At 28.8% G+C, this 22,553-nt stretch overlaps 1 protein-coding gene across 1 annotated transcript; it reads left to right on the top strand.

The window, feature by feature from the left end:
- The first annotated feature begins 13,196 nt into the window (after window positions 1-13,196).
- On the top strand, window positions 13,197-18,184 carry LOC137829985 (inorganic phosphate transporter 1-4-like). The gene is made up of 3 exons (XM_068637040.1): window positions 13,197-13,268; window positions 13,776-13,905; window positions 16,320-18,184. Exon 3 carries the CDS (start codon window positions 16,370-16,372, stop codon window positions 17,921-17,923), a length of 1,554 nt encoding a protein of 517 aa, XP_068493141.1. The 5' UTR covers window positions 13,197-13,268; window positions 13,776-13,905; window positions 16,320-16,369; the 3' UTR covers window positions 17,924-18,184.
- Window positions 18,185-22,553: the final 4,369 nt, after the last annotated feature.

Genomic DNA, 22,553 nt, shown 5'->3' with positions numbered 1-22,553 from the left:
TCCTTCTACTACGACTCCCAAGTATTTAAAAGGTACCCTCATTAGAATGCAATTTAAAGACTTTGCATAGAACTCGAGGGGATTCCTTTCAACATTAATGCTAGCCAACTTGGATTTATGAAAGTGGATTTTTAGCCCCGAAGCAATCTCATAACACCTTAGGATTGCTTTTACAAAGATAACACTGTTATAGGAGTCTTCGCACATAAACAAGGTGTTGTCGGTGAATTGCAGCATAGAGATTTCAACCTCATTCTTCCCCACCTTCACGCCTTTGAGGAGGTTCATCCTAAGAGCCTGACTAACTAGCCCGGCCAAGCCTTTAGCAACAATGAGAAATAAGAAAGGGGCTAAGGGATCTTCGTGCCTTAACCCTCTTGTTGGCCTAAATTCCATCATGGGGCTTCCATTAACCAAAACAGACACCGACCCAGACTCCAAACATCCTTTGACCCACCTGATCCATTTTCTGTGGAAACCCAGTTTGAGTAAGATATGAAATAGGAAATCTCACCTTATCGAGTCATACGCCTTTTCGTAGTCTACCTTCAAGCATAACTCACTCCTCTTATGCCTCCTTAACTCCTCAACAACCTCATTAGCCACAAGAACGATATCTAACATACCTCTATCCTTCAAGAAAGCCAATTGGCTATCATCAATTACCGTCGGTAAAACACTATTGATGCGGCACGACAACACCTTAGATATGATTTTATAAATTGCACCCACAAGGGATATAGGCCTGTACTGATCAAGTTTTGTGGGATCTCACACTTTAGGCACAAGTGCTATAAAAGATGCATTACATTCCTTTGCGATGCACCCCGTATCCTGAAACGAAAGCACGACATCCATTATATCCTTTTTAAGAGTATCCCAGTTATCTTTGATAAAGTTGAAATTGAACCTAACCGGACCAAGGCTTTTTTAGCCTTCACATTGCCACACCGCTTCTTTTATTTCTTCCTCTGTGAAATTCGCAATCATACCTGAACTAGCCTCCAAGGACAGAGTCTTAAACTCTACAGTTCCAAGTCTGACCCTGTAATCATGTGTCACCTGATATCTATCTTCAAATAACTTTTTGGCTTCCCTGCAAACAACGTCAGGTTCCTCGCTCCATTGGCTTCCTACCTCAATTCCTTTGACCTCATTTCTGAGTCTTCTTGATGACTTTCTACGGCAAGTGCACCGCGTTGTTAGAAGTAATAATTTGTCCCTAAGGACGGATATCGATCCCACAAGGAACAGTGAATTATCAAGTACAATAATCTTTAAATATAAAACAGAACAAATTAAAGTGTGTTGAGAATGATTGTGTTGACGATGATCAATAAGAAAACAAAAAAAGAATTGGTTGCTTCAAGTTGGAAAAATAGAGATTAGGTTTCATTTGTCTCACTCTTATGTATTTTTTATTAGTATGTTAACATTATGTTCTTTGATTGAAATTGATGTCCGTATAAAAGTCATTTATATCAAATCCCCGCATATAAAAATTATTAAGAATGTTCCCTAAATATCGATCTCTCGCATATTTATAAGAACAACTTAGAATCAAGCTCAAACGATAATAGCAATTAACATATCAAATCTATTCTTAACACTCAAATATGTTAAGTATTGTTGTTTAGGTTAGAACCTTAAAAATACTTTACAGTCATATTTAAGATTCTCAAACATGTCACAAATATTTAAAAGCAAAACAACAATACTAATAATCAATCAAAAACAAAATATTATATCATAGTTAAATATCACCTCAATACATAAGAGTTTGAACAGATTACTCCCAAACCCAAAAGGGTAGAATTAGCCACCCATACTTCTAGAAACTTCCATTCTCCCAATTGATTATAATTCATTCAATGGTGTTTTCCTCTCAATCTGGCACACTAGGGTTGTGCCTCTAGCCCCCTATTTAACCTAATTTGCTAGGGTTATGTGACTTCCTACGTCGCGCTCATGGGCTTAATGATAAAAAAACATAAAAATAGCTCAATTAATCTGACGCATTCTCGTTGATGGGTTGGACTTTTTTCTCTCTTTTGTGCGTTTTAGTCCTTCCAGCTTTCTCCTTTTAGCATACATCATTCTTCTTTAGTTCAAATCTCCATTCTTCCCTAGAAACCTGCAATTAACACCAGATTTGGGAATAAAATGTTCTTACTCAGTTAAAGATCATAAAAAATGTAAAAAGGTATAAATTCATAAATTAGGGATTATTTTATATGTAAATTAGCAATTAATACTCATATGTGACTATATTTTAATATGAAATATTACGAAAATTATGCATAATGATTACAATTGCACCTACAAAGGCCTCCTCCTTGGTTGGGCATTTCCTCCTCAACATGGATATGATAAGCTTGACCGTTAATCAGCATATTCTTGGACAGATTAGCACTGTTGGACTTAAGGAGTCGCACTAGGATCCTTGCATATTCGAGATTATCCCATGTTTCTGTAACTTCATCAATAGAAACCATAGTGGTCACTTCTCCAACCACTTTCGAAAAACAATCCTTATTCCATAGAGAAATGGGCAAATTGTACTGCTACAAAGAGTTCAGATCTTTGGTTTATGACTTCAAAAACACTTTTGAACCATTCTTTGTTAAGGTTGAGAAGTTCATCCATTCGTTCACCTTCTTTTGGCGTTAATAGAACCAAGTTATCTCCCAAAAACGTCACTCTAACCATACTCATTCCTCCTTTAATGAATTCCTCACACAACTGACTGAAGTTAATATTTGGAGACATTTGGCACACCACATTGTTAACCATCCATGGCAGAACTTGTTGTTTAGTCTCAACAATGATTCCTTTCCACTTCTCACATGAGGAGCCTCTCACAACATCTGCAAAGGATTGCTTTCTCTTGTTTACCTTCCATACCTCCTTCCATACCTCCTCCTTTTTGTTCTTGATTGGAACATGATTATGTTGTTTTCTAGCCACTTTGGACAGGTCACTTCCTTCTTCAAAACCAGCTCTTCTGTATCTTGGGATATTGACATAAAGTTTCATATTGCCTATGTGTACCATCCAGCTCCTTCTCTAATCTACTCGCATTCTCCACCTCAAAGAACCTCACAAAACTAAACCTTCTTTCCCACCTGTTAAGTCTACGTGAGATGAACACCTCTTTCTCCCTAGTCCACTTCTGAAAAATCTTAAGCATATCGTATTCTCCACCCCGAAAATTTAGAGAGAAAAAAGGTGACACGGTTGCTCAACCATTGATGTGGCTTACGTCCCTCATTAAACCTCCACCTCTCCTCCTTCCAGTGACCTACATCCCTCACAAACCCCTCAAGATATCTCATATTGTTCTTCTTGAAAGACTATAATACGTTTCTTTTGGCCTGGCTATCATTCATTCTAAATATTATGTGAGAAAGGAAATTCTATGGAATCACAGTATCTCCTTTACTTGCTCCATCAAATTCCAGTCCTCTTGAGTTTTAGCTCTCTAAAGGAGGTTGATGTGTTCTATCTTTTCTAATTAATTTGCTGTTGTCAAAACGTTTTATTATTTCAAAGCAAAATGTCTTGCTGTCCTGCTTGGGAGAGGTGGTGTGACGATAGAAAGCACAACTAATAAATATTATTGAGTGTCTTATTCTACATATAAAATATGTTAACCAATTTATATAATTTTCACTATAAAAAAATATTAAATTAACTTCCGAATATTAATTTCCACCAAATAAGGATGTTCTTAGAATCAATCTAATTGATTTCAACGCATATAAAATATTTTTTTAGAAAAAATTAAAAAGTATAAATTAATTTTTAAATTATTTAAGTATTAATATTGATTTAACAAATTTTAAGTTGATGTGTACCATTCTTAATTTTTTTAATGTAATTAGTGTTTATATATCAATTTAAAAACTAATTTATAAATTTTTATTAATAAAAAAAAAAGATACTAATAGTTTTTTAGTTTATAAAATAATATATAATTTACTCAATATATACTATAAAAAAATCATTAGAAAGAGACTAATTTTAGAAATCAACAATAATCAGTCATTATATCAACTAAATTAGATATTATTTTAAGAATTAAAAAAATTATTGATATCTAAAGTAGTTTCTATTATTAATAAATAGTTTTTAAATTGGTATTAAATAGTTGTCAAAATTTTAGTTATTAACTTTAGAATCTAGTTAGTTGGTAGTTAAATTCTAGTACTTAATTAGATATTAACTTAGAAATTATTTTAATAATAGAAATTATTTTAATATTAATAATGTTAATTTAGAATCTAATTTAATTAATATAATAACTAATTATTTTTATTATTTTTAAAATCAATTTTTATTTAATATTTTTTTTAGTGGTTTTTTACTAAAAGTTTATTTTATTTAAATTTGAATAGTTGTAAGGGTCCATCCTATACTTTGATTTTTTTTTTTATACTTAGTATATTTACATGGCCAGGAAATAGTTCCTTGCAAAATTAGGAAAATTTAAAATGCAGGTATAAAAATTATTTTTATATGATATGTAGTTCTATTTATTATCTGTATTAAATTAGATTAATTCGGGTTAGTTGACTTAATTATCTCAATTAATTGTATAAGTTGGATTCTGAAAATTAAAACACAATACTAGTTTAGTCAAATCTAACTACAAAAATTAGCTCGAACATCACTGTCTGCATTTTTAAAAATTTTAGAACTTTATATATTTGAACTGTTTCTTTAAGTCTAATATATGTTTAAAAATAATAATTGAATCAATGGGTTTAACTAAAGGCATTTGTGTTGAGTTCATTAAGTCACAAGAAATATAAATGTATCAAATATTAATACATAATATATTAAAGTAAAAGTTTGATAATACCATAATTTGGCCATAGAAAAGATAATGCTATAATCTGGAAAGTATTAATTATTTAATAAAATGTTATATAGATATTAATAATCACGATATTAACTTGACTGCGATTATTTTTCTTAAATGAGAAATTATATCCATTTAACTTGTATCAAATTAGGTAGGGTTTAGAAATTGTCAACTCGTGATTCCAGAATGTGATAATACAAAGAGGAAAAGTGATCTGAATCCATGCGTCTATTCTCTTGATTTTCATAGCTAATTATTGATTAACTTTTAAACTTTTAGATTACCAACTTTAACTTTTAGATAAACTTTTAGATTACCTTTTAACCAAGGCAAATGCTTCCAAATAAGGGCGAATCAACTTGCTATGGTATGTAATTATTTTTATTTTCAACTTTTATATATCCTTAACCTTTGACATTGGTTTTGTTGTATAATTAATTTTATGTGAATATCTTTTTAAATTTTATTTTAATATTAATCAAATTGTGTACCATATAAATTTATGTTTAATTAGAATTGAATTAATTGTATTGCAAGTTAATTTTTAACCGTAATTGATTGAGTGAGTTATGATACAAATTGCTTTTTTAATTGAAAACAATTAATTATGAATAAATCAAGTTTGAATGAATCAAAATATTAAATATTGAATCGAGTTATTTTTAAATTAACGAAATTGTTGAAGATAACAAATAACATATTTTATTTGTTTGCAGTTAAATTGATTTCTTTAGTAGTTTCATAATTATTTCAATGACTAAATTAATTCATGAGTATAATAGTTTCTTAACCTTTTAGGTAATTCGTAAGTAATTGTTTCTATTGTGTTATTTTTTCCTAAGAGTTTCACATGACAAAAACATAATTCAATTGTATTTTTTTCTTCAAAATATTTAATACATAGGAAACTCATTCAGGGTGGTCAAAAGTCACGAGTATTTTCTTTTTCATAAAAGCTCGTTTTTTGAAAAAGAGGTGGAGAGTTCTTAATGGTAATGTAGGGGTGCCAATAGTATACTCCTTAATTCGGCCTCCTTTTTTAAACCGTTTTAAACACTATTTCATGGACAAAAACAACATAAACATATAAAAAGGCTCTTCCTCCCTGCACCCCTATTATTTCCTTCTACACCTCCATAAGATATGAAAAATCTCAAAAGAATCCCTCTATGCAATTTTGTTGGAAAAACTCTGAAAAATATTTGGTGATGTAATTCAGATTGTATAATTTAGTATTATTTATTTTAATTGTTCTTTAATATCACAGTTTGTATAATTCATAATGTATTTTCAAATAATACAGATTATATAATAAAAAAATTTAAATAATGTTAAAAATAATCAGATTCTATTATTTTTAACATAACAATTTTTTAACTTTTACATTGTATGATCCATAATTAAATTTGTTTAATCTTGATTAATCAATTAAAAAATCATATGAAAGTGTTAATGCATTTAAGATCCTACAATCCAAAATATAAATATCATTGAAAATAAATAATACTTGTGCAATCTATAATATGCATTTCAACGTATAATCTAAAAACATTCCAAATCATTTAATGTGTAATTTTTCCAACAAAATTGCTTGGAGAAAGACTTTTGACATTTTGTACACCTTATGAAATGTTGAGAAAACCATGGGTGTGTGTAGGAAGAAAGGGCCACATATAAAACATACCTTCCAAGAAAAATACATGAAGGAAATAAAAAAGAAAAAATGGCTTTGATCTTGGTCCAATATTTTATAAAATCTACAATTTTTAATTCTTATTTTCTTTTAATTTTAGTCTTTTAGTTTTAAATTTTATATAATTTTAATTCTTGAATACACGGTTTTGATCCCTTAACTTTTAGTTATCCATTATTTTTCATTGTTGTATGTGTTTATGGTTTGAGAATTCTGAAGGTTAGATATATATGCCTGTTGTTTTTTTTTATACTAGTTAAAACATGTAGTATTTTTTTTTATTGTTGATAAAAAAATCATTAACTAAATCATATCTGAAAGTAATATATGTGAAGAAAGTTTCACAACTTTCAACAATTAACTTATTACCAATACAACAATACAAAATCTTATATAAAAACGTATATAATTTGTTGAAAAAATAATTAATTACTATATTAATTAAATTAAATATTATTTTAAAGACAAAAAATATATTAATGTTTAAAGTAATTTATATTATTAATAAAATTTATAAATTAGTTTTTAAATTTGTATTTAAATAGTTACTAAACTTTTAGCTACCAATTATTTTAAATTCTAAATAATTAGATATCAATTTATAAATCAGTTTATAAATTTTAGTAATAATAAAAACTATTTTAAAACCAATAAATTTTTAATTTATAAAAGAATATAAATTTAATCAATATAATAATTAATTATTTTTATTTTTAAAATTATTTCTTATTTAATTATTTTTTATAGTGACTATGATAATTTCACTGTCATATCCTCCAAAGATATTTAAATATATTATTTAATAAAATTATTACAAAATTATAAAATCAGTTAACCATCAATCAATTATATCCATATATATTTCAAAATTGAATATAACATAATATAATTTTATACAATTGTATATAATATTACATATTACATTATTTACAATTTTATTTTTTAAATTATAGAAATTTATAGTTTTATACAATGTTATAACATATACATAACTTTATAATTTTGCAGTCATTTTACTAAATAATATATTTTAAATAATTTAATAATAAAATTTTCTATATGAAAAGGTTTCTGATATAGGAGAATCTATGATATAATTTTATATAATTAATTTCTATTTTATTTTTAAATTGTATAAATCAATAAAAAATATTTTATTTTAAATAATTTTAATTTTGATAAAATGTTTTTCACTGTTGGGACATAATTTTTTTCAGTCATTAACCTTTCGTATCCTAAAATGGTTCAAAATATGATGATATATAACATATATATCAATACCGACTATTTATTTAGCATCCCAAGAGTGACGAAAAGACCCCACTTTACATCTTTTTCATTGATTGATTGATTTTTTTTAAAATTTTGTATTCAATTTATTAAATAATATATTTTAAATAATTTTATTATCTAAATTATATAAATTAATAAAAAATAATACTTTTTAAATAATTTTATTGTTTAAATTACATAAATAATATATTTTAAGTAATTTTATCCTTTAAATTATAGAAACTTATAATTTTATACAATTATATTTTTAATTATTCAGACTAGATTTTTTGTTCTCATAGATAACTAGTGGGGATTACTAAGTCGGGCATTACATGAAATTTGGGAATCTGTGTTGGGTAGGAAGCAAAACATTTGGATGTGAATACTGTATTTGTAGTGTGAAAACATGGTTAAATGAGAACAAATTTTATAAATATTAATTGATGTTAATTGAAAAATAATATTAATTTATATTTAATATTTTTTTTATAATTTAATATTTTTTTTTGGAATTCGGTAAATATTAATACTGATCCTAGTAGAATTATTTTCAATGCAATTATTTTGAGATTAATTTTATGAAAATTCATTAAAAAATATATTTAATTAACAAAACTTGTACAATGTAAAACATATTTGAAAGATGAAAGAAACAAAAGTGCAAGATTTCATATTTGAAAATCCGTGAATTCACGTGGTCTTTCTTACTTTTTTAGCTTCATTTATTGATTATGTACCACACGATTAAGTTAGGTGTAACTAAAGTTTTTGCCAAACTTTTAGGTAATCTCCAAAGTTAATTATGTATTCATAATATTTCAAACAAATCTTTTCTAAATTAACAAAACAAATAAATAAATGTTTATTGAAAAATAGATTTTAATATATTATTTTAGTCGAAATGAGATCTAACCATGTTAAAAAATAAAATTATATATAAGTGAGACATTTTTTCTTTTTTCCAGCAAATTTAATTAAGTATCATTTATACTTATATATCTGACTAATTCAAATTGTGTAGCACTTTCATCTTATGATCACTTTGAAAAAAAATAAAAGATTCATTATCAATTATTCAACAAAGGCAAACTTAAAAAAGTGGTGTTTCTGAGGGAAATTAAAACCGTATATTATGTTGGTTATAAGTAGTTTTGGGTCATCTTCAAGAATAAATTATCTTTGAAAAAAAACTAATACATTATTTGTAACGGTATGACACTCACCTGACTCAAGTTCTAGGAAAAGTATATAAATGATTCCTTGTAAATTAACAAATTGAAGCAAAACTAAAATATCGGTTTAGGAAAAACTATATCATTGTAAGTATAATATTCTTTTATTAAATTATTATTTGATCCAAATATATTATAATAAAAAAAATTAGAATTAAGTATAATATAATATTTTATTATCAAATCAACATTTAATATAACACAAATTAATAAGAAAGATTAATGTAATTGTAATATAATATTTTGTCATCAAATTATATTTATAAAAAAGATTAAATACTATCATGTTATTTTTTAAAATATAAAAAATATATAAAAATAATATAACTAAATTTTCCTAAAAAATGTGTCGTTTATTAAACTTTTTGTTTTTGTTTTCCTGGTTTTAAATTAAGATACAATAGTAAATGCTTTCATATTATATGTACATTCTCATCTTCTTAGTGTAATGCGATAGTTTTTAACAATTTAATTAAATTGAAATACATTAAGTTAAGGTTGATATTAATGTTCTTTATATTTTATTAATAAATTATTATTTAATATAAACATATTATAAATAAATAAAATAAATAAAATGTATAATTATCTTTTTGTCCCTATATTTAAGGTTAATATTCAATTTATTACAATAGTTTTAAAAAAATCAATTTAGTCCTAAGATTTAAAAAAAAAAATTATGAAGTTTGGTCCTTTTTGTTAAAGTTCCACCAATGATGCCGGTTGATGATGTGGGGTAAGAGTAAGTGACACTTTCATACCCACATGTTTTCACATCAGAGTGTTGTCATCATCTTCAATCCTAAACTCGTTTTCTCTTCCCTCTATTCCAACCCTATCCATCTTCCTCCACCAGCGGCACTCTTACAACAATAACTTCTTCATCATCATTTATCATATCTTGCATCACAACCAAAAACAAATATGATCTTCACTTTTTAACCCTCAAACTCTTCTCTCAAATTTGTCCTTTCATTTCTCTCTTTCTTCAATCCTCCTTCTTTATTTCTAGTGGCAATTTGAATTTGCAATCTCCACATTTAGGTATTGCATAAGCTTATGGGAATGAAAGATACCAAATTGTATATTTAAAAAAAAATCTTTAGACCAAATTGATTTTTTTAAAATCATGATAATAAATTGAATATTAATAAAAAATATATAGCTAAATGTAGTGTAAAAAGATAATTATACCTGAATAAAATTTTAAACACGTCATATAATAGTTTATAATCAAATATCTAAACTTGTTAAAAAAAATTGAACAGTAGTATTTTACTATCAAATTATTATTATTAAGCAAGGGTAAATGATCGTGGAATATCTGATTTTCTTTTTGCACCTACTTCTTACATGTTGCTTATAAATAAGTGCACGTCTCTTCTTCTCTTTTACTTAAGTCAATTCTTCTCTTTTTCTTTCCCTCTCCAAATTCATCTGAGATGCTCTGTTATCTAAAGGCCAATTTCATAATCCTTGTCTTTTTTTCCTCTCCATATACCATTTGTCTTCTATGCATTCAATCCTTTTGTTGTCATCACATTCCCATGCATGCATTAGGTGGCTAAATAATGGTTATCTACACGTCCATTCTAAATGTTTCACCTTTTCATTCACACGTGTTTCAGGGATGCACCATGCATATAATATTCTCTTTGATTATCTTAATAGATGTAACTTAAGATTCAATATGATACATTTGAATTGATATGCAAATATTATCATGGATTTAATTATTTCCTAAAAACTAAAGTTATATTTGTGTGCATGCATATCTTTTTTTTTTTTATGTTGGAGATCCCATATCGATTGGAGATAAGAACATTTTATAGTATAAGTGGGTACAAATCTTATCATGTTATAAGTCAAAGGTTTAGTTAAACTTAAAGTTAACTTCTTAATATGATATAAGAGTTATAAAAGTCATTTAGAATCTATTCTAACGAAAGATTTTTTTTATCAACAAGAAAAAATAAATAAATATGAATCATTTTAGTGGTGGTCCAACCCTTGTATGAACAACACCTCCCCCAAAACACACCTCTTTCCATCTACCCAGTCTACTCTTGATTATTTCTAACAATCCATCCCAAAACACACCTCTTTTGTGACACCCCCCCCCCCCCCCCCCCCCCCCACTAGCATCCTCAAGTATTTAAAAGGAGTTTTCATCGCATCGCAGTTGAAAATTGTTGCAAAACATTGAACCACAAACTGGTCAACTCCCACCTCACCAATTCTACTCTTCAAGAAATTCACCTTAAGGTTAGAGGCTAACTCAAAGCAATTCAAAAATAACTTTTAAGTTAAACATGCTTTTAATGTTTGTTTCACAAAAGAAAAAAGTATCATCTGCATATTGGACATATTTACCTTAACCTTCTTGTCCCCGATCTCCGAGCTCTTTACCAAATTCTTTTCAACTGCTTTCCTTGACATGCCTGCGAACTGTTATAAGAAACAAAAAAAGGCGCTAAAGGATCACGTTGACGCAAACCCCTCTTCGGGTAAAACTCCTTGGTTGGGCTCCCATTTACAAGCACAGACACTGAGGAAGATTCCATACAAGATTTAATCCATCTAACCCACTTTTCATAGAATCCTAACCTTCCTGGCATATAAAAGATGAACTCCCAGCTTACAGAATCATAAACCTTCTCATAATCTACTTTAAAGAAAACACAACTTTTTTTCTTCCTCTTCACCTCCTCTAAAACCTCATTGACCACGAGAACACTATCCAATAACCCCTGCCTTATAGGAAAGTTAATTGTCTAGGATCAATAACTTTACTTTACTAATCACCTTTTTCAACCTTAATGACAGAATCTTCAAGTCTATTTTATATAAACCTTCAACCAACGAGATAGGTCTAAACTAAAATCACTAAGTTGCTCAGAGTTATCGACCTTGGGTATCAAACTTATGAACGACGCGTTGGACCCTTGAGCCATTTTCCTCTATCTACAAACTCATTCGTTGTCGTGATTATATCCTCTTTTAAGAACTCCCAACAATATTTAATGAAATCGAAGTTAACTTTACTTTCTCTTCGGATATAACTCCTACCATTATCTTCACCATAAATGAAATTGAAACTTGCATTATTTAACCAATTCATCCTCCCTTGACAATGAAATTTAAAAAAATGAGTTTATTAATTTATTTTATGATAAATATTTTTGCCACAAGTAATAAATATTTTATATTCCACAGTCACCTTTGAAAAATTATATTTAAGGTTTGGAGATTATTGCTTAAAGAACACCATATTTCTACATTATATATCATATATATTGTAACATCAATATTCACGCCATTATGGACTTCTGTGCAAAATGGACTCTTTTGATTGAGTTGGAGCACGAAAGAACTTTGGTTCGGTAAATTTCTCTTTCTCTTCCATACCAACCTAACACAAAACTATTGAAATCTCGCAATTTTCTGTGTAATTTGTTCATCATAGTGCTTTTTTTCATCCTTCAAATTTGTTTCATACCTTTAATTTATTTTTAAATAATTATACACGGAGTGCAACAGCATAGTTGGGAACTATAGAAGGCCTAATTTGAGGTGCTGTTACTAGTATGTCAGAGATGCAAAATTATGGAGTACAAAATTTGAAATAAGAAGAAGATTGAAGTCGAATTGATTTCTATTTTGATAATTTTTCTTTATGTTTTTTATTTATTTTGTAATACATACTTGTATTAATAGTTACAAATTAATATAAATTTTATTGTTTTACACTTTTCTTTTATTAAATCCTTTATGAAAATATTAACAAGTTTATGATTGGATTTGTGACCTCTTTAAAGTTTTTTAATTCCACAACATAATAATTCAATGTTATATTTGGAGTTGAACTTGTATCTGACGTCCAACCCAATGGAACCCAAAAACTGAAGTCATGTGTGAACTCAACATGTGCTGTACGCAAAAAAGTTTGTTTTACATTATAAATAGTAAAAACAACTATTTTATAACTATTTTTTAAATAAAATATTATATTATAATAAAATAATAATTTATTTAAGTATAAAAAATATGAACGAAAAAGATGAGGTATATTCTTTCTAAGTCACTATTGTTTTCCCTATAAATCATTTCCCATTACATTCATCTCTTTTGTGTGTAGCCAATTCTTCTCCTTTGCTCTCTCTCTCTCTCTCTCTCTCTCAACACTCTCTTGTACCTGCAGGTTAGATTCACATTGCATCTTACGTTGTCCCTTTCTCTCTTCATGTTCTTTTCGTCTTTGATGAATCCTTCTAATGTCTCGTCCCTTTCCATGCCTACATGTCTCTGAAATTAACTTGGTTATATATCTACGTCCACTCTAAATGTTTCTTTTATTTATCCCATTTACTATGTTCTAATTTAATATCTGTGTTATGCATGACGATTTGTGAATATTGATATGCAAATATTGGCATGAATTAATGATTCTTTGTGCATGTAAACTGAGAGCAAAAATATATTTATATTTTGTGTGCATGCATGTATAGTTTGTTCTTTTGGGGTTCAGATATCTTTCTTGTGTTCTTCTGGTGTCTGGTGTCTGGGGGCTGCTTCATCTTATATCAATTAACCTGTTTCTTCTCTTATATCCTGGTTTTCTTTCTAGAAGGACATGTGTTTTCGATTACACATTTTCCCATTGAACTTTGGAACTCTGAAACATAATATTTCATCTTTTTTCTCACAGGTTTTCTCATTGGAGGCAATCTAAGAAGTATCTTTGGACTGATTGTGGACATCTCTCCCAGCGAGAATTTTAACCCTGGTTCATCTCGTTGCGGAGAATTAATATCTTTCGGTAGATCCAACGCCAACTGGTATAGTGTTTCTTTTTATGTAGCATATTGGGTACATACAAAATCAGTTTGTTCAGAAATATTTGTAAACAGCCGAGCAAGATTTTAATAAGATTATGTGAGAGTCCTGATATATTTAGGTTATCCTAAATACTAGTTATGAGGATTATTTATTCAAACTCATCCACTTAGATGAAAACTGTGAATTTGTTAATTTCTTTATATATATATTCCTACAAATTATAAGAATGGTGTAATTTCATTAAAAAAAATTGTAAGTGGATAATTGTAGGAAAAATTAAAAAATATCAAAGTTACAAGATTTTAATTTTTAGAAATAAATAAAGTCTTCATTAAGAAATACTACTCCAACTTTATCACTAGTTGAGTCCTATACCACCGACTTTAATTGAAAATATTTACATAATAATGATCATCTATTCATACTACTTTGATTAAGTTATAATTTTGTTATTTTTTCTTTAATTGAAATCGTTAGAGGGAAGACAACTCTAATATATTTTATTTACACTGAAATTGTCTAGATTATAGTTAAAAAAAAAATCTACGATAAATGATAATTAACCTTTTTAATATAAATTATTTATGTAAACTTTTAAAAATTATCTAAAATTCTTATCAATTGAATATTTTTTTTTTGCAAAATTTTATTTTATGTTATATAATTTCAAAATTCAGTTTTAATTAATTTTTAAATTGTCATTTTATTTAAAATATAAATTACTTTTACTATAGACTAATTTTAAATTTTTTATAAGGTTAAACAATTCATAGTGTACTGTTTTATAAATATTGTTAAATTTAAAAATATTGTTAGTGAATACCAAGAAGACAAAGAAGAAACCATGTAGCACAATTTCTTAAAAATGAAATTTGTTTCCTATTTATGTATAAATCATACTTATTTACCATTTTATAAATATTGTTTACATATTTCTAGTATTTATAATTGTATACCTTAAACGTTATCTTGTTTCAGTAACATTATTTAAATCTTTTAAAACAACACAAATAATTTTAAATTTAACAATACTTAAAAAGCAGTAAACCATGAATTCTTTAACCTTATAAAAATCTGAAAATTATTTTTATAGCAAAAGTAATTAATATTTTAAATAAAAATGATAATTTAAAAACTTATTAAAACTGAATTTAGAAATAATATAGCATAAAATAATTTTTTTCACAATAAAATATTCAGTTGATGATGTCAAGGAAGTTAAAAAAAATTATAAATATTTTCATTTAAAAAAAATAATAATCATTTAACGTAGAAAAAAAAATTAACTGAAGTCGTTAGTGTTTAACCGCATGACTTCTCTCTAATTTATTATATTAAGGCAATTGCTTCCTGCACCATATCATTGCACCCAATCACAAGGAAAATACCGAAAATACGCTTAAAAAATAGGTACATATAAAATTACATTTTGGACCCTTTTTTCCAGAACACAATAATCTCTTCCAGATAATTTTTTAACGAAATATATTATTTTCAGATCCAGATTTTTTTATCCGGAATGAAATTTGTTTTTTTTTCCAGATTTTTATATCCGAAACACAAAAACCTCTTCCGGATTTTTTTTTCCAAAATGCATTATTTTTAATTTCGGATTTTTATTTTCAGAATAAAAAGTATTTTCGAAATTTTTGAAATTATGTTGGATGCAGGTTAAAAAGTGTTGGGTGAAGGGAGCATTTGCCTTGTATTAAAGTTGTCATCTTCTCTAACAACTTCAATTTAAAAAAACTGATAAAAACTTAATCAAAATCGTATATATGCATGCATGACGATATCTACGTAAATAATTTCAATTCAAGTTATACTGATTGTGCACAACTTCAGTGCATATCAATAACAAAGTTGAAGCCCCGATTTAGTTATTTTGAAAATTTGAAGTCGTGATTAATGACAACAACTTCCCCATTTTGTAATTTGTTCTGCAAGTATCAAATTACATATTTTTTTTGTCAGATTACCACGTATATTTTTGTCAAATTACACCGTTCTTGTAATTTTTTTCATATATTTTCACATCCATTTACAAATTTCACCGTTCTTCTTTTATATTATTTAAAAACTACATCATCATTAGTTGTAGTTTTTTAATATGATTATCCTATTCCTTGTCACATAACATGGTTAAAGGCCTTCCAGTTTTTCAGGATAAGGTAATATTCACCTTTATTGCAATTCTATTTGTACATAACTGAAAATTGAGTTGTTTTGGATGGTTCAAGTGGTGGTATAATCATAATCAACTAATCAGTATTGATATATTCTTGTAATCATTTTCATGATCATCATATGTCGTCACTCATGAAAAATTACCCTGCAGTTGCATGATTGTAGCGTGTTTGCAGTTGAGACAAGTTTCACATAATGTTTTCGAATAATCTGTCCATTTTCGCAGAAGCATTTGGAAGGGAGAGGGAGGGAGAGCAGAAGAAAAGATTGGTATTGATGGGGAAAGAGCAAGTTGAGGTGTTGAATGCCCTGGACGTGGCAAAAACACAATGGTATCATTTCACAGCAATCATTGTTGCAGGAATGGGCTTCTTCACTGATGCCTATGATTTGTTTTGTATATCACTTGTCACAAAACTCCTTGGTCGCATATACTATCACGTTGATGGTGCTGCAAATCCTGGATCATTGCCTCCAACTGTGTCAGCTGCTGTTAACGGTGTAGCTTTTATTGGAACACTTTCTGGGCAACTGTTCTTTGGCTGGCTCGGTGACAAAATGGGACGAAAAAAGGTTTATGGCATGACACTCATGCTCATGGTACTAGCCTCTGTTGCTTCAGGTCTTTCCTTCGGACGTGATGCAAAGACTGTGATGACAACCCTTTGCTTCTTCCGCTTCTGGCTTGGCTTTGGTATTGGTGGAGACTACCCTCTTTCAGCCACCATAATGTCAGAGTATTCTAACAAGAAGACTCGTGGTGCCTTCATAGCTGCAGTGTTTGCCATGCAAGGCTTTGGAATTTTGGCAGGAGGAGTGTTTGCCATTATAATGTCATCTATATTCAAGACCCAGTTTGATTCTCCACCATACGAGGTTGATCCCTTGGGGTCAACTGTTCCACAAGCAGACTATCTATGGAGGATAATTCTGATTGTGGGAGCACTTCCTGCTGCAATGACTTACTATTCAAGATTAAAGATGCCAGAAACTGCACGCTACACTGCATTGGTTGCCAAGAATATGGAGCAAGCTGCAGCTGATATGTCTAAGGTTATGCAGATGGAGATTCGAGTAGAGCCAAAAAAGGAGGATGAAAAAAAATCATTTGGATTGTTCTCCAAGGAATTCATGAGTCGCCACGGACTTCATTTGCTCGGAACGACAAGCACATGGTTCTTTCTTGACATTGCATTCTACAGCCAAAATTTGTTCCAAAAGGACATCTTCAGCGCAATTGGTTGGATTCCTCAAGCAAAGACCATGAATGCGATTGAGGAGGTTTTCAAAATTGCAAGGGCTCAAACTCTCATTGCTCTCTGCAGTACTGTTCCGGGATATTGGTTCACTGTGGCCTTCATTGATATAATAGGAAGATTTGCCATCCAGTTGATGGGATTCTTCTTTATGACTGTCTTCATGTTTGCTCTTGCCATTCCTTATGACCACTGGACTCTTAAGGAGAACCGAATTGGATTTGTGGTCATTTACTCTCTCACCTTTTTCTTTGCAAACTTTGGACCTAATGCAACCACATTTGTTGTACCAGCAGAGATATTTCCAGCTAGGTTTAGATCCACTTGCCATGGAATATCTTCAGCATCTGGGAAGCTTGGAGCCATAGTTGGCTCGTTCGGGTTTTTGTACTTGGCACAAAACCAGGATCCGAGCAAAACAGATGCAGGGTACCATGCGGGTATTGGTGTGAGGAACTCATTGCTAGTGTTAGGAGTGGTTAACATATTAGGCTTCATTTGTACTTTCATGGTGCCTGAGGCAAAGGGTAGATCTTTGGAAGAGATTTCCGGTGAGCAAGAAGAGGAAGTTTAAGCAACCAAGGCATAATAACAATAATTTTCACTGCAACAGTAAAACGTTTACATTCAGGAATATAATAATGCACTATCATGTTGTACCAAGAATAGTATTGCTTTAAGAATAGAAACCTTAGGTGTTGTTTTGTTCTATGAATGTTTGGATCTAGGAATGTGTAATTCGGGCAATAATGTGTTAAGAGTATTTTTCTATGTTATTTTCTGACTACACGTTGATATGAACTATTAGATCGTTTAATGCATGGTTAATTGTTGAGATCATTGATCTTCATCACACTTTTAGGTTGTTAGTTTTCTATTTTTCAATTTTAGGCAAAATCTTTTTCTTACCTGTGTCGTGCCTTCATCTTCTTTTTTCTTTCTCCTTCTTCACCCATCCATGATCAAGAGGATCTGCACTTCTCACACTGTCTAATGACTATCGAGAGATTTCTTGTCTTTCTTCAAGAATAATAATCATCATTGTGTTTTTACCATTTTGTCCTTACTTAATGTTTTTACTTTTTTCCCTTGTAGATGTATTTCCATTTTTATATGGTATGATATTAATGTATGTTATGCTTTTTTGCCATCTTTTCTTTGTTATTTATTCTTTCTTGACTTTCTTTCTGGTAACAAAAATGGAATTAGCTATTTCAGAGAGTTTTTATAATATTAATCAATGTTTGAATCTCATCAGTCCTTATTATTTGCACCTGAGAAAATCTATGATTGATTCTTATTTCTCCCTCTCTTAATGAAATGAATTATCATACTTGGAGCATAATATGAAAAGAGCTCTTCGGTCCAAGCACAAATTGAAGTTTGTTGATGGTAATATTTCTAAACCAAGTAATTATTATCCTAATTTTGATGTTTGGGAAAGATGCAATATCATGTTTCTATCGTGGATTACAAGGACTCTAACTCCTCAAATGGTTGAGAGTGTTATTTACATAGATGTTACTAAACATCTTTGGAAAGATTTAAAGGAAAAGTTTTCTAAGGAGATCATTTTCGAATCTCTTATTTGTTTCAAGAGGTTCACTCTATTAAATAAGGTGAAATAAATGTCACTCATTTTTTTTACAGATTTAAAAATTCTTTGGGAAGAACTTGAATCTCTAAGACTTATATCGGTTTGCATTTGTGATATCCCTTGCAATTGTGATTTATTCAAGATTACGGTTCAATGTAGATAATTTGAATATGTTATGTTTTTTTGTAAAAGGTCTTGGTGAAATTTATAACACTGTAAAAACCTAAATTCTCCTTATGGAACCTCTTCCCAACATAAACAAAGTTTTTTCCTTGGTGATTTAACAAGTGAGACAACTCACTGGTTCTACTGAAATAAAGGTTATTCTCAATACTGTTGAGATATAGAAACAACAGAACAAGTTTCTTGCAAACCACAACATCAGAACAATCAAAGTTAGAATTTTAGAAACCACAAGGAAGAGGAAATGGTTGGCGTGGTCAAGGTACAGGGATAGGCATAGGAAGATCCAATAACCAGGAAAAACAATACTCTTATTGTCATAAATTGAATCATACGGTGGATGAATATTACTCTAAACATGGATATCCTCCATGGTATAAACCAAAGAATGAATAATTTTCTACCAATAAAGAAAGAACTTATAATCTCAATGTAAAGAATGAGTAATTACAACAAAATTTCAGTCAAGAAGATAAACAAGACAGGAACCCCTTCACAATAGAGCAAATTCAAAGACTCTTAACCACCAACATCAAATCATAACATCAATCAAATTCAAAGGTACATTGATGATTCTCTTACACCAGAAACACAAACAAAGAGTAAGGTTTCTTGAATCCTTGACATTGGTTATACTGACCATGTTACTTACATTAAAGAACATTTTGTGACATTCTATAAAATTAAACCTATCAATATGAAATATTCTAATGGTTCTTTCGTCATTTCTTATCATGCTAACATTATTCAGTTTTCCAAAAATCTTGTCATTTTTAATGTCCTATGTATACCTAAATTTTCCTTTATCATTTCAGTACAAAGATTAATTGAAGATCCAAACTGCACACTAACTTTTTCTCTTAAAGAAATGTCAAATTCAAGACAACAGTTCATCCAAAATTATTGGACAAGTTGATCTTTAGCAAAGACTATACTACCTTATGTGGATCTCAAGAATGAAATTTTTTCAATCAATTTTGTTCTTAACTTAGAGAAGATGGTGTGGATCTTTGGCATTACAGATTAGGACATCCTAGTATCAAAACCATTGATTACATTTTAAAAAAAAAATCCCCTATGTGAATTTTGTTTCTAAAACTGCTTGTGATATTTGTCATTTTGCAAAACAACACAAACTTCATTTTCAGCAAAGTAATACAAATTCCTTAAATGTAAATTCGTATTGATATATGGGGTCCTATTTGTATTCTCTTTGTTCATAGACATAAATATTTTCTAATCATAGTTGATGACCATTTTAGACATACTTGGATATACCTTATCAAAACCAAAGTCGGAACTAGATCTCTTCTATACAATTTTTTTTCTATATGTTAAAAATCAATTTAAACATGATGTTCAGATTATTAGGTTTGACATGGAAAGAAAATTTATTTTAATGAATTATATAACAAATTTAGTATTGTTCCACAAACTTCTTGTGTTGAAACTCCTAAAAAAAATGTTGTTGTTGAGAGGAAACATCAACACATTCTTAATGTTACTCGCAACTTGTTATTTCAATCTAGATTACCTAAGACTTATTGGTTATATGTTGTTGCTCATGCAGTTTTTCTAATAAATAGATTATCCTTTGTTATTCTAAAAAATAAATCTTTTTATGAATTACTATATAAAATATCACCTACTTATCTTGATTTGAATTTTTTGGATCTTTATGTTATACTTATAGTCTTGAAAGTAATCACACTAAGCTTGAACCAAGATTTAGGAAATGTTTTTTTCTTGGATATAAGTTTGGAATTATTAAGGGCTATGTGGTGTTATTAGACACTAATAATAGGGAAATTATTATTAGCAAAAATGTTATCTTTTTACGAAAATACTTTTCCTTACAAGTCTCTAATAAGGCTTTACAAGGTCTCTAATAAGGCTTTAGATTATGAAACTAATCTTGTGCAATATTTTGCTCATCATCCTGATTCCATTTTTTAGCCATTAGATAACACCACTTAATTCTATAACCACTAATTCTAATTTGACAAATACTCTTCTAACTCCCTATCCTATAACATTTGTTTTATCATATCATTTTCTATTTGAAAAACATTTAAACTATACCCTTACAATATCCTCTAACATTGAACCTCAAACTTTTGAAGAAGCTTGTAAATGCACTTACTGGGTTAATGTTATGGAGAAAGACATAAAAGTCCTTCAATAGAATCATACTCGGTACCTCACAGATTTACCAGTAAGAAAAAATCCTATTGGATGTAATTGGATTTACAAATTAAAACATTGGATTGATGGAACCATTGAAAGACATGTTTTCTTCTATTGTCAATTCCACCATTGTTAGGATTATCCTTGCCATTGGAGTTGTTAAACATTGGCATCTATATCAATTAGATGTAGACAATGCCTTTCTATATGGTGAACTAAATGAGGAAGTATATATAACACCTCCCCTAGATTAATCATTGGAAAATAAAATCAAGTTTGTAGACTAATAAAATCTTTAACTAGTTTAACCTAACTTAAACCCAACCCAACCTAATTTAGCCTAACTCGATTCCATCTAATTTGGACTTGAATGACTTAACCTTTTACCATTTGAGTCAAATCTAACTTTGCCCGACCCAACTCAATCTGACATGATTCTTCCTTTTCTTTATGTATCACTATCAAATAAAAAATGTTAGAAAGTAATAAATGCAAATCCTAATTAAAGACAAATGTCATTGTTTACATCATATTCATTGTGTTTTCTCCTTTTTAGCAATCATTTTTTTAATGTACTCAATGGCTAACTACCAATCACTTAAGGGTGTTAATAAAGAAGGATCAAAACCGAAATAAAAATTGTATGGAAATTAAATTGGAAAAAAAATGGAGAATAGAAAGAGCAAAATGAATAACTTTATTGAAAATAAAAAATAAAAAGAAAAATAAATACATATATTAATCCTAATCGGTCCCTCATTACTTTTTTTCCTTTAAACCCTTCAAACAAAAGCAATTTTTAAGAAAATAGATGTATCAGTCTTATTAAGAAACATAGATCAAAATAGAAATAAAAATATTATGGAAAATAAGATGAAAAAAAGTCAAGAACCAAAAGCAAAATGTATAAATTTATTGAAAACAAAAAAAAAATACATATATCAAACATACTTGCTCCATGACATTTTATTTAAGGTACACTTAATGGATATAAAAAGTAGTAAGAAGTAAAAATTAATTTTTATATTTAGAATCAAAATGGAAATTGTATGAAGAATAATATGAAAAATTCACAAATGAAAATTCAAGTCAAAGACCATCCATCTCCGACTTTATAGTAAAAGGAAGATACTTACGTGTCTACCAAGAAAGTCCTTCAAATGAACATTGAAGCTATGACAATACAATGAAAGATTACAAAAAAATTGGATCTAATTCTCAACAAATACTCTTGATA

Source organism: Phaseolus vulgaris, chromosome 7, assembly GCF_000499845.2.
Source record: "Phaseolus vulgaris cultivar G19833 chromosome 7, P. vulgaris v2.0, whole genome shotgun sequence".
Taxonomy (NCBI): domain Eukaryota; kingdom Viridiplantae; phylum Streptophyta; class Magnoliopsida; order Fabales; family Fabaceae; genus Phaseolus; species Phaseolus vulgaris.
The sequence above is the reverse complement of the archived record's forward strand: the minus strand, read 5'-3'. Positions and strand labels throughout refer to the sequence as shown.